General features: G+C 40.1%; 1 protein-coding gene and 1 long non-coding RNA gene across 6 annotated transcripts in view; one reads left to right on the top strand and one right to left on the bottom strand.

Moving 5' to 3' along the window:
- LOC122554210 (dihydropyrimidine dehydrogenase [NADP(+)]-like) overlaps nt 1–14,551 on the top strand; it is a 735,384-nt gene that overhangs the window by 525,466 nt on the left and 195,367 nt on the right. For both annotated transcript variants that reach the window (XM_043698867.1, XM_043698868.1), the window contains exon 14: nt 11,182–11,346. In XM_043698867.1, the coding sequence (XP_043554802.1) occupies nt 11,182–11,346 (165 nt within the window). The remainder of the gene's footprint in view (nt 1–11,181; nt 11,347–14,551) is intronic.
- Nucleotides 1–14,551, bottom strand: part of LOC122554211 — a 301,535-nt gene that overhangs the window by 254,596 nt on the left and 32,388 nt on the right. The window lies entirely within an intron of this gene.

Here is a 14,551-nt window from a genome sequence, read left to right as displayed (position 1 = left end):
ATGTGAATTTGAGGTTACTGTCAGATCATCCAAGTTGTAATGGGCTCAAGGAGCCTATAACTGCTCTTAGCTGATATGTAAGTCAAGAAACTTCTCTCATTAGAAGATATGGTGATTTTCTTCTACTACTCAAGGAAAAAGCAGGATCTGAAGATTCAAACCCATTAGGAGCATGGTGACGGCAAATCTATCTTTATGTTGATTGAGAGTCAAGACAACTCATACAGTGTGATGAGCAGTGATGAGGATTCATCATTAAACAATGCCCATCAAGTTTACTCCGTCATTTAAAACAATCATGGCTGGTTTTGGCCTTCAACTCCACTTTCCTGCTCACACCCTAATCTCTTGGATTGAGCAACGTCAACCTCTCCAGATGTCAGTTATTACACTTTTCTAACAAAGCCTCCATTATTTCTGGATTTGTAACTTTGTTCTAATCTGGGACAATTTATTGTGTTCAATTCTGACCACCTTATTTATAGAAGGATGTTAAAACACTGGAGAGAGTTCAAAGGAGATTTACCAGAGTCATACAAGGAATGATGATATTAGATACAAGGAAAAATTAGAGAAGTTGGGCTTGTTCTCCTTGCAGCAGGGAAGATTAAGAGGTGACCATACTGAAGTGTTTAAAATTATGAACAGTTTTGACAGGACAAAGAAGGATATTCTGTTTCCACTAGTTAGTATATCAGTAACTAGGAGTCATAATTTCAAGATTGTCAGCAAGAGAGCTTGGAGTTATATGAGGGGAAACTTCTTTACTCAGTGAGTTGTTATGATTTGGAATGCGCTGTCTAAGAGAGTGATGGCGATGGATTCTATAGGAGATTTCAAAAGAGAGCTGGATATATATTTGAAAGTGATGAAGTTAGAGGGCTATGGAATTAGGAGTCAAGATTAGAGTGGTGCTGGAATTCCTGATGAAGGGCTTTTGCCCAAAACATCGATTTTCATGCTTCTCAGATGCTGCCTGACCTGCTGAGCTTTTTCAGCACCACTCTAATCTTGACTCTAATCTCAAGCATCTGCAGTACCCACCTCCGGCTATGGAGATACGGTGGGAGAGTGGGACCAGCTGGGTAGCTCTTTTGGGAGCCAGTACAGACACAATGGGTCGAATGGTCTCCTTCTGTACTCTATGATTCAATGAATTATTCAGGGTTTTAAAGACATCTTCCACCTCTAACCTTTCTCCCTTGCATCCCCTGTCTTCTACACAGACTGATTCCACATCACAATCTATTACACCTATATAATCGTTATTCACCACTGCGTTGATATCTTTCTTTATTTACAAATCTACCTCACCTACTTTTCGCTTTATGCCAGCTCTTCTGGAAAGTTGAATACCCTTGAATATACTTCTCAATCTTGGTCATCCTGTAATCATACCTCTGTAATAGTTGAGGAGAAAGTGAGGTCTGCAGATGCTGGAGATCAAAGCTGAAAATGTGTTGCTGGAAAAGCGCAGCAGGTCAGGCAGCATGCAGGGAACAGGAGAATCGACGTTTCGGGCGTAAGCCTGAAGAAGGGCTTATGCCCGAAACGTCGATTCTCCTGTTCCCTGGATGCTGCCTGACCTACTGCGCTTTTCCAGCAACACATTTTCACCTCTGTAATAGTTATCAAGTCATGTTCATTTATTTCTATTTGTGTAATCTTGTTACAAATGGTGTGTGTATTCAGCAAAAGAGTTTTAGGATTTGCCTTTTTGCCATTATTACTTATTCTGATTCTAATTTTAGCTGCACACTACTGTGTATATGTTCCATTCCTTCATGTCATACATTAATTGTTGCTCACCTCTTCACTACCCTGAACCTCTGTTGTCTTGTTTCTATTTGATTCTTTTTTCAAATCGTGCGAAGTGATTGAAAAAGCAATGCCTTAAAAAGTCCCATTCAATTCAACAAGTTCCTTAGACCTTGTCGTAGACCCAAACCCTTGCATTTGCTCCTTAGTGATACTATAGGTCTACCTGCAGTAAATGGACTGCAGCAGAGTAAGAAAATTGCTCAACATCATCTTTTTAAGGTCAACTAGGGATGGGCGATAAATGCTGGCTCAGTCAGCGGCATCCCCCATACAGGAAGAGATCATTTGGTCCATCAATTCAAAACCAACAGAAATCATCCCATAAAGTAATTTTATAAAGTTCATTTGACACTAATTTCATTCTAACCAAAGCATAGATGATAGAATATAAAATGAGTTTGCAAATGTCCTTATTTCACTGCCTATTTAAGAAAATATATTATGTTTAGCCAGCTTTTTCCTTGCTGTAGACAATTCATACTGGTTTATTCGTAGCAATATGGCTTGAGGATAGAGTGAAATGATTTTTCTGTAAAACCTAGGGCTCGTTCTGCTTTCAGAACTGCTTGTGCATGTGTTAAAAACACAAGCTGTGGCCTTGCTGATCAAATCTGTAACACACTATTTGTCTGATAAGCCAGATTTTTCTGCAAAAGCAGTTATTTCTCTTCTACCTCTGATATGTTGAAATGATAAAATATACAGATGTAGGAAAACTATGATTTATCAAGTAAAGAATAATTCAAGCTGCAATTCAAATGCAGTGTAAAATTTAATGTAGGAAAAGAGAAGTATGTGCTATGTTACAATTTTTCATTCACTGGAAATATAATTTCAACTGCCTGTATGTCACAAATCATATTGCACAATTTTAGCTATGGGAATTTCTGGGCTTACTGGAAAATCTGTACACTTTTCTGTGTGCAATTCTGCAAAATTATCCAAATATGCCTTCTATTTATTGTCCAATCAAGGAGGACAATAATTTAAGTATATTTATAGCCTTGAGATAGCATATGATATTTAGGAAGATATGTCTTTGGCACTGGCACCTACAGTGTTACTTTCTGGGCAACATAAAGACAACAGACAATTTTCATTTTGTATGAAGTACAATCAGTTACCAAAGAACATACGGTGTTTTGAAAATATAATGAAGTTTCTTTTTAATGTATTTGTCACAGCTTTTATCAGTCAGCACTTTTATCTGTAGCACTTTTTTCTGGGTTAATGGAATTTGGCTCCTGTATTTGAGGAATTGCACGTAAAATTAACATGACTTCAACAAACATTTTAAACCAGTTACCATGTAAATCTAGCGTGAAAATTATTTCAGCCTATAAAATGCCAGCATTTGACAGATACAAAGATAAATAATCCTGTATTGTGGTAACTGTACGCTTTATCAAACATATGCAAATCAGGACTAATTAGCACTAATTAAGGTTATTTTTGCCTATCTCTCTGGAAAACTGTCTAAATGTTATGCAATCTAGTTAGCACACTGATTATCCTAATTGTTTTATATTGCTTGCTTCTTAATTAAAATATGTAAATTGTAGTTAATTGGTAAATAGTAAAAGAGTTAGCTTTGACTCATCAGCAAAAAACAGGGTTTATACACTCAATGGATAGCAATAGATTTTACAGAAAGTTTGGAAGCACTGTTGAAATATTTTTAAATGATTTCTGGTGTAACTTCATTAGTGGCCAGCTGGCAATGGCATGATGTTTTTTTAAAAACCATAAATATTCAAAAATGAAATACAGCAAGTGATCAGCTATATCTTCCAGCCTGTCCAATTGCTGGTGAATGACATTAATACCATGAGCTTCATTCCACACCTTCACTTCCCTCTCTGCCATTCCTTATTAAAGTCTGTGGATCCAAACTGTCTATGGTAGCTTTGGCAAGATATTGTATCATGTTCTTTTCCTGCAGAAATTTCTGTCGTAGGCAGAAGTTGCCATTAAATTAGATTCCCTACAGTGTGCAAACAGGCCCTTTGGCTCAACCAGTCCACACCGACCCTCTGAAGAGTAACCCACCCAGACCCATTTCCCTCTGACTAATGCACCTAACACTATGGGCAATTTAGCATGGCCAATTCACCTGATGTGCACATCTTTGGACTGTGGGAGGAAACCCACACAGACACGGGGAGGATATGCAAACTCCACACAGACAGCTGCCTCCGGCTGGAATCGAACCTGGGTCACTGATGCTGTGAGACAGCAGTGCTAATCACTGAGTCACCATGCCGTTCAATTCCCTATATCTATTGTTAACTGGCACACATATTCTGACAGAATTCCCACAATTTACAGCCCCTTGGATATTATTTCCTTTGATGTAACCTAGACACAGATAACTGAGACCAAGCTCTCGTGACAGGAGGTACCTAATTGATCCATAGGCAAGCTTATTCAATTGAGGTGCTTGTTGCCTGGAAAATGGTTGTCCATTTCTTAAGTGCACCTATCCATTTGAGGCAATTTTCTTCTTGATTGCTTTGCAACCAGAGTCAGATGCTTCCTGGGTAACGGCTAACTTTTAACTCTCACAAACAGCAAGTATTCTTTACAAGCAGTGTGGGATCGCAGTGGAAATTCATGGTTGAGGAGCATCAAGGAAGGATGAAGTCAACTGACTATTATTGAATGATTTTTGTTTCATGAATTGAATAACTTGTCACTTGTGCTCCACTTGACATAATGGAGGAGCGGGTGTCTCCACAATGGGCTCTGACTCCACCAATGCCCCTGTATCACAGTCCATTCCCAGGAGTACCAATTTGGTATCGCCTCACTGCAGCTGAAGCCCAACATCTCGGATTCCGATGCTGACCACAGATGCAGTACTCTCCGGATCCCCTCATCTCCCTGCCTCCACATTTTTACAATATTTCCTATAGGTCTCATGAGAAATGTATTTCTGATGACATACCAAACGAACTGTAGCCCCAGTCATGGAACTGAAACCTTGTTTCAGTGATTGTAAAGTCAGCACAGTTTCAGCCTATGCACCACCAGCAACCTTCAGACTGCAATTGGGGATCAGTACAGCATTACCCAAAGAACTCTCTGCTCAGTTCCCAACTCCATCTTCAGGGAGTCTGAGGAATTCAACTGCTTCAGAATGTACCAAGGATTCTCCAAAGTTCAAATTTTGCACTATGAGGCTGATTTAGTGGAGGTAGTAATTTTATCTGGATGAGTATTTAAAATGCCCAGGAACAATAGGCTGTGGACTGAGTGCAGGTGTGTGGCTTTAGTGTAGTTTGATATTTGTTGATCAGCATAGACATGGTGGACTGAAGGGCTTGTTACCATGCTGTATTACTCATGGCCCTATTTTCCAAAATGTTAATTCCAACATTGCATTGTGCAATAATCCTGTAGTTGGCTACAGCAAAAAAATTAATGGAGATTGGTTCTGAACTATTATGATGTATTCATTACAAGGATATCCAATTGCCAAGGTAGACAGAGATTTACTTCTGGATAGAATTAGGCAGTAAAATTATAACGTTTTCTTCATGGCTAATGAAACTTTCACATCTTAATATTGTAAAATAAGACTCAACTAACTCTAGAGTGACTATTGAGGGGACTACTGGCAGCCTGAAGGCAATGTTAAATTGTCTTGACAAACCTGGATGGGCACTGCAGTATAATTCTATACAAAACATTATAATTTCTTGCTGTGCTTTCAGATGGGACTGCAGATATGGTCTCAGAAGGAGGTGATCTAGGCTGCTAGAGAACATGGAGAACATAGATCTCAGGCACATGTAGGAGTATGGGAACAGTAGTAGGCCTTTCAGCCCATTGAGCCTGCTCTACCATTCAACATGATCGATTGAACACTTTAATGCCTTTTACCCACATTGTGTCCATAACTGTTTATGCCATTGGTAATCAAACATGTATAACCTCTACTTTAAACATTCACAAAATTTCAGCTTCCACAGCCCTCTGTGACAAGGAATTTGCCACTTTAGATAATTTACCACATTGTAAAAGCAGTATGCTCTTAACGTTGTCTTATTGACAACATTCTATGTTTTAGACAACTCAGAGTCAGAGAGCTGTACAGCATGGAAACAGATCTTTCGGTGCAACTCATCCATGCCGACCAGATATCCTAATCTCGTCCCATTTGGCAGCAGTTGGCCCATATCCCTCTAAACCCGTCCTATCCATATACTCATCCAGATGCCTTTTACATGCTATAGTTGTGCCAGTCTCCATCACTTCCTCTGGCATCTCATTCCATACATGCACAACCATCTATTGCCCCTTAGCCCCCTTTTAAATCTTTCCCCTCCCACCGTAAACCAATGCCATCTAGTTTTGGACTCACCCAGCCCAGGGAAAAGATCTCAACTATTTACCCTATCCATGCCCCTCATGATTTTATAAACCTCTATAAGATCACCCTTCAGCCTCTGACGTTCCAGGGAAAACACCCCAGCCTATTCAGCCTCTCCCTATAGCTCAAACCCTCCAACCCTGGCAACATCCTTATAAATCTTTTCTAAACCCTTTCAAGTTTCACAATGTCCTTCCCATAGGAGGAAGACCAGAATTGTGCACACTATTGCAAAAGTGGCCTAACCAACGTCCTGTATAGCTACAACATGACCTCCCAACCCCTATACTACTTGATGCTTGGCTTCATTTCTCCTGGCTTTGCGTCTCCCACATAGCTTTTATACTTCCTGTTAGTGCCTTTCAATTTGCGTTACCCTTCAAGTTCCCCTTCTCCTGAGAAGCTAATTTAAACCAATTTCAACAGCACCAACAAAACTCTCTGTGAGGTTATCAGTCCAAATCCCCTTAAGCTGTAACCCGACCAGTTTGTGCAGGTTCTACCTGGTCCCAGAATTGGTTCCAATGTGTCAAAAATCTGATGTCCTCCCTCTTCTACCAGTTCTTCAGTCATCAATCAATGTGCAACCAACCAATCCTTCTGTTCTTATGATTGTGAGTATGTGGCACTGGGAGTAATCCTGAGACTACTGCTCTTGAAATCATCCTGCTCTTTAATTTCCTTCCTAACTCCCTCAATTCTGTTTTCAGGATCTCATTGTTCTTCCTGTCTACATACAGAGGAACCTCAATTATCTGACATTTGATTATCGAATATCGAATTATCCAGCAAGATTGCAAGGTCCCAATGCTTGGCTAAACTATGTTATCCGCCGTTCCATTATCCGGAATTCAATTAACCGATCAAAATACTCTCCGCCCATGTCCTTCGGATAATCGAGGTTCCTGTGTAGTTGGTACTAATGTAAATCATGATCAGATGGGCCAATGGGCCAAGAAGTGGCAGACGAAGTTTAATTTAGATAAATATTAGGTGCTGCACTTTGGAAAGGCAAATCAGGGTAGGATTTACACACTTAATTATAAAGTCCTGGGGAGTGTTACAGAACAACGAGACTTGGAGTGCAGGTTCATAGTTCCTTGAAAATGGAGTCTCAGGCAGATAGGATAGTGAAGATGCTTTCCTTTATTGGTCAGAGCATTGAGTACAGGAGTTGGGAGGTCATGTTGCAGCTGTACAGGACATTGATTGGGCCACTTTTGGAATATTGTGTGCCATTCTGGTCTCCTTCCTATTGGAAAGATGTTGTGAAACTTGAAAGGTTCAGAAAAGATTTACCAGGATGTTGAATAGGCTGGGGTTGTTTTCCCTGGAGCGTCGGAGACTGACGGGGAACTTTATAGAGGTTTATAAAATCATGAGGGGCATGGATAGGGTAAATAGACAAAGTCTTTTCTCTGGGATCGGGGAGTCCAGAACTAGAGGGCATAGGTTTAGGGTGAGGGGCAAAGATATAAAAGGGCCCTAAGGGGCAACGTTTTCACAGAGGGTGGTACGTGTATGCAATGGGCTGCCAGAGGAAGTGGTGGAGGCTGGTACAATTGTAACATTTACAAGGCATCTGGATGGGTGTATGAATAGGAAAGGTTTGGAGGGATATGGGCCAAGTGCTGGCAAATGAGACTAGATTAATTTAGGATGTCAGATCAGCATGGACGGGTTGGACTGAAGGATCTGTTTCCATGCTGTATATCTCTATGACTCTGTGACTCTATGACTCAATGTCTTCGAGCTGATTCTTCCCTCCTCTGAAAGAATATCCTGCAGTCACTTCATGATGCCCTTGACAATGGCACCAGGGAGGCAACACACCACACCTGGAGTCATGTTTACTGCCACAGAAATGTACATCTGAACCTTGACTATGTAAACCTCTGTCACTGTTTCCTTACTCTCCTCATATGGCTACAGCCCAGAGGGCACAGAGTGCTCTGTCATGGAGCTCTCAGGACAAACATCAATAAAAACCATTGCATGTATCTCTCTCCAGACCTTCCTTAACAAGGCACCTTCCTTAACAAGGCACCTTCCAGAATGACATGGGTGGCAGTCTGTTTACTCCCTGCAGCCACTTCAAGGGCAGCATGCAGTGGCGGAGATAGTCTCAACATACATGAAGAATCAGCACCTCTAAGTGATGCTGACTGCTTGCCTTAACTCCTCACCTCACCTAATGTACTAACCCCATTACATATTATCAGTGCAATTTCCCCTCCAACTCAGAGATGCCGACTGCCTGTTACAGGATTAATGTTCAGAAGAGCCTTTATTCATTAGTAGTCATCAGCAGGATATTTTCTTTTAACTAAAATGCCTTTAAACGTACTTTGTCACAACCCAATTTTTCTTCATTCATTGCATACATAAGGATGTTCTTTCCAGGGATTCATTACCTCAACCAGTCTCATTGAACAACAGACCAAGTCTTCACTTTCTCGTGGAACAAATGTAACTGTAGTAAGGGATTTCAGGTAAAGGAAAGGAAGGCCTGAGATGGTAGACCTCTTTAGACATGACCAGAAGGTCAAATGTTAGAGGAAATCAAAACAGAAAAAGCTTGAAAGGCTTGAGGCAGCAACTGTGGAAAAATAAACAAGGGGTTAATGAATCACACTTTTCATCTGAGATTTACAGCATTTTCTGATCTTATTTCAGACTTCAATCATCTTTTGATTTTTCTTTTGTTAATTTGGTGTCATTGTATCGTCCAACATGGAGGAAGAGCTAATGAAGGGTACTAAACAAATGATTTTATGAGAAGGAGTTGGAAAAGCTATTGGTCACTAGTGCACTGTGAATGAAGGTTTGTTATTCATTGAAGTGGACCTCTGTGCCATATCACTAAAATGCATGCCATCAGTCAGTTTTCATTTCCTTCCAGCTTTTCAAGCAAACTTTCTTTAAGTATTCAAGCCATTTTCACCTTTTTTTTGTCATTTCTAATTCCTACTTTTGTTCTTCATCTTCATTAAGGTCAAAATGGAAACGAAAGTCAGGCATTGTGTCAAAACAATGTGCTTTTTGGACTTTTGACTTGTGTTCCCATCAACGCTGAATTGGACCTGTTCTATATTTGAACATGTAACTGGGTTCCTAACAATCAGTATATCCCCTATTTTAATATACATGTGGGCACATTAAGTTGGAATACACAGTTTTCAGTACAATTTTAACCCCCATGGCATTCTTGAACCAGACATCTTTCACAAGATTTACTTAATTGAGCAACTAGGAGAAAGTGAGGAGTGCATATCAGAGTCGAAAAGTGCCCCCTAGAAAAACACAGCATGTCAGGCAGCATCCGAGGAGCAGGAGAATTGACATTTCGGGCACAATCCTTTCATCAGGAGTTCCTGATGAAGTGCTTATGCCCGAAATGATGATTCTCCTGCTCCTCAGATGCTGCCTGATTTGTTGTGCTTTTCCAGCACCACACTTTTTGACTTAGTTAATTGAGGCTAAACAGAAATTTCTGGAGAAGCTCAGCAGGTCTGGCAGCATCTGTGGAGAGAAAGCAGTGACACTTCTTCAGCTCATTTAACTTGAGCTTAGTATTTAAGTGATTCAAAACAATAAAGAAGGACAAATACAAAAGGTGTGTATTTTGAGTGTAAACATGTTCACAAATTCTAAATTTTAAGATTGACATAATGTTTGTTCATTACAATTTTCTTATAAAATTTTATTACAAAATATTTTCCTGTACAACAGTGATATATTCAAGATGCTTGTGAACATTATATATTCTATTTCTATTGCCACTTTTAAGCATTGTATTAATATTATAGTTACTGTTCATGTAATTTTAATCCTTAAGATCTTTTGCTTCTACTACTAACAAATTAACTTTTTACTATGATTTTCAAGTAAGGTTAATGTTAAAGTTAATTTAAAAGTTAAAGTAGTAATTCTACATGCCATTTGGTCCTTTAACTGTCAAATTACAATACTGAAGTGGATTATATCGCAGTCTCTAACCTTTTAAATGTATGCAGAGCATCAGCATATTGGGAGATGTATAATTACATCTTGGCTTATTCATAGAAAACAGGTTCAAAATCATTTTTATCTTTGAATGCCTGCAGGTCTTTGAAGTAATTGCTAATGTTTGAACTTTTCTCTGTGATTTTATTATATCCCTTTATCTATAATTTTCTTCATAATGGTAATGTCACAGAATATTATGCATAGATAATATATACAATCTTTTGAAGAGTCGAATTATTTTTAAAAACTGCTTAAGCTTTCATTTCCTTATGTTTCTCCTTTTTAAAATCTAAACACCAATCAGATGAAAACTTGTAAGGTTAATTATACATCAAAGTTTATTATAAGAGGAATTTGTGATTTTTTTTATACGATAAAACACCCAACAGGTAAATCTAAAACTATATTTTCTCTAAATGTTTCTTGCTGAACTATTAATTGAAAGATAGTGTTACTAGTATTAATTAAGGCAAAGAATAGCAGATCAAAGCAGTTCATGTCCCAGTGCTGCCTACTACTGTACACTGGTTACATGAGCTTCTGGCTGTGCCTCCACATGATACCCTGGGTTTGAAAGCCATAACCTATCTGGTGTACTCTTACAGTCAATTTTGTGTGAGTTTAATCAAAGAGTAACACATATGCCTATGCCTATTTCTCAGCAGTTTCCATGACGTTTCACTGGGACCAGTTAACCACAGACCCTTTTAAGTCGAATGTATCAACATCATCTTGAAGGGATCAAAGAGATCTCCCACAATGCCCCTCATGTACCCCTTCCACCCTTGGACCTAAGTGTTCAATTTCATAGGCTAATTTACACAAAGCCTGGCTGTTCAGTAAGCAGCCATTTTTGAAGGGGAAAGTTAAATATTCAAAAAGAAGGAGGAAATGTGAATTATTGGATTAGGTTGCAGCACTCTTTTAACATTGATGATGAAATGGTTCTTTACTGATATCATGTTTATATTTGATAGGACATAGTGACCAATATTTCTCCAAGAATTTTACGTGGAATGACCTCTGGCCCTGTCTATGGCCCAGGACAAAGCTCCTTTCTTAACATCGAACTCATTAGTGAAAAGACATGTGCATACTGGTGCAAAAGCGTTACTGAATTAAAGGCCGATTTCCCAAATAACGTGAGTACCATAACATTGTTTGAATTTTCCCTTTAAAGCACGTCTTACACTTACTTCATATGAATTGAAGGTGCACAAAACTATGGATGATTATCTTGGCTCACAACCTATGACTGTTATTAGACTTCATTGCACTTAATGTTCGATGCAGTATTCTGACAGATTTCAGTTCTGCAGGTTCTTTTTCAATTGCGTAGCACAGGATTCCAGCTCCCATTTGTTTTATATTAATGCATTATTACCTAAAATGCAAAATAATCTGGGAAGTAATCCTGTGAGTGAGACAGCATTTGTTCATCATCTCTGGATTGCAGAGAGGATTTTCATAATGCTGAGATGTTACTGAAGAAGATAATGAATACCAGTGTCATACCAGACACTGTTGTGAGTCTTGCTGTTGAAGCCAGTCAAACAGTTAAGCAGACAGGCACTTCAGTTGGCTTCCCTTGATTCATTGCAGAATTTAAAAATAATCCATTCTTAGAAGGGTTAGCTTGTAATTTCTAGTAGATTCAATTCCAGTAAAAGTAGTTTTGCATGTTATGCCTTTTAGCTGGTATTTCATATAACCAGTTTAAAAGCAGCTGCAACACTTGTTACTTTTTAAATCATGCAAAGATACACTAAAATAGAGCCTTTTGTGATCTGAAACATGACCAGCCACGTTTGTAAAGCTGCAGTTCTCTAAATATGGATTATTTTATTAGACAACAGCTTAACAGCCATGAGATTATTAAACCTAACAGGTTTGGATATTTCTCATTTCCCAGGTGAAAGTGCAGACTGCAGATGCTGGAGATTAGTGTTGAGAGTGGGATGCTAGAAAAGCGCAGCAGGTCAGGCAGCATCCGAGGAGCAGGAGCGTCGATGTTTCATACAAAAGCCCTTCATCAGGAACGAGGCTGATTCCTGATGAAGGGCTTTTGCCTGAAACCTCATTTCTCATTTCCCACCTAGCTTCAATAGGACATAAGATTTTGAAGAGTGTTATCATTACAGTTTTCTACCACTTCACTGGAATTAGTTTTGTTATTGTTTTGATGAAATTAAGCCAAAAGATCACACTAGTCCATAGGAAATTTCCAGGCCCAAAATTTTGTGCTGATCGGTAAATGCAAAGAAAGTAATAATCTGCAGCTTTTGTTGGTAAGGAAACATGGGCTTATTTTAAAAGCTGCAGTGTGATGGTAGGACCGTTGTTGCCTGTCCCTCAGAATCTGCCACAATCCTGATGCTTTTTAATAGGTGGGAGACAAGATTGTGGGTACGGGTGGTGGGAGTTTGAGAGGTGTGGCTTCATTTATCATTCAAGGGAGGTCATCAAGAAGGAATCTGCTGCTGTCTATATTTGTAAAGTCTCTGTGAGGTTTAATGCTCTCTGAGAGTTTCTAGGGGCTGGATCAAATGAGGCATAGAAACATAAAAATAAGGTCATTCAGTCGTCCAAGCCTGCTCTGTAATTCAGTTTGGTCATGGATGATTGTCCAACTCAGTATCCTGTTCTCGCTTTCTCCCAACACTCTTTGGTCGCTTTAGCCCTAAAAATTATATCTAACTCCTTGGCCTCAACTGTATTTTGTGGCAAAACCACAGCCTCACCACTCTCTGGGGAAAGAAATTTCTCCTCATCTCAGTCTTAAACGGCCTACCCCTTACCCTTAAACTAAGATTGCTGGTACTAACTAGCTGGGTCTGTAGTAGGCGCAGGCTAAGCAAGACCTTAAGAAAGAGAAAGCCCTCAAACTTCATTATCTTCTGAATGAGATCATGTAGCCCCAAAAGAGAAGAGTTTCAAAAGGCATAATGATGGTCTAGTGTTGTCCTCCAAAGGCTAGAGCTATGTATTACACCAGCAGAACCAAACATATTGAAGGAGAAAAGCTAATTATGATATTACCCCACTTCCACTTACACTGGACAACTTTACCAGTGCTTCCTCAATACTTGTTTGTCGCAGTGCAGCTATAGAAAGAACTGCTGACGATCTTTACCATTGTGTGAGGAAATCTTTCACCACCATTTTGGTAATTAGTTTTTCATCCTACTACTGTCAGTAGTTTGAGGGCAGTACTTCTTCGCAATAATACGGGACTAGTGGATGCAATTAGCATTGCCAGCGCTGCACCATCTCTGATTAGGAAAAATTGAGCATATTGGCATCGAAATGTTCTTAAGACTAGTGAGCACTCAAAGAGGTAGTTTACAGTCTGCTAATATGATTAGATTCCCTACAGTGTGGAAACAGGCCCTTTGGCCCAACAAGTCCACACTGACTCTCCGAAGAGTAACCAACCTAGAACCATTTCCCTCTGACTAATGAACCTAACACGATGGGCAACTTAGCATGACCAATTTACCTGATCTGCACATCTTTGGGCTGTGGGAGGAAACCAAAGCACCCAGAGGAAACCCATGCAGACATAGGGAGATCTGTGCAAACTCCACACAGACAGTCACCTGAGGCTGGAATTGAACCTGGGACCCTGGTGCTGTGAGGCAGCAGTGCTAACCACTGAACCACTGTGCTGCCCCATCTAGAGCATCAAAAGTCACACAGCACCAGGTAATGGTCCAATAGGTTTATTTGAATGCACAAGTTTTTGCAGTGCTGCTCTTTTCTCAGGTGACTATAGCCTGGTGTCATGTTGACTTCTGACTTTGTCCACCCCAGTCCAACACCGGCACGTCCACATAATGTCAAGAACAACAGAACAAATATTTCTGGGCATTTCAGTTGACTAGCTGGGAATGTTTTATAAATTTTGCTTTACATTAGTTGCAGTTTTACAACATAGCAAGCACATCACTGAAGCAGTGCAAAACTGCCTCCTTTGCCTGATCTCACCCACCTTCCGAGGACCCCCTCACTCGCCTCCAACACACTCCATCTACCTGGACGCCCCATGCTGTCCTATTACCCGCCCTCAACTTCTTAATTTCCAAATGCTGCTGAGACATTAACTGCCTCAACCTGTCTACCCCCCCCCACTCCAACCTCTCACCCTCATAACGCCCTGCCCTCCACTCCCTCTGCTCCAATCCCGACCTCACCATCAAGCCAGCAGATAAAGGGGGCGCAGTGGTAGTCTGGCGCACGGACCTCTACACCGCTGAAGCCAAATGCCAACTCGAGGACACCTCCTCCTACCGCCCCCTCAACCATGACCCCACCCTCCATCACCAAACCATCATCTCCCAGACCATA

The sequence above is a fragment of the Chiloscyllium plagiosum genome, chromosome 11, assembly GCF_004010195.1.
Source record: "Chiloscyllium plagiosum isolate BGI_BamShark_2017 chromosome 11, ASM401019v2, whole genome shotgun sequence".
Classification (NCBI taxonomy): Eukaryota; Metazoa; Chordata; class Chondrichthyes; order Orectolobiformes; family Hemiscylliidae; genus Chiloscyllium; species Chiloscyllium plagiosum.
Note: the sequence above shows the minus strand (reverse complement) of the source record. Positions and strands in the feature narration are given on the sequence as shown.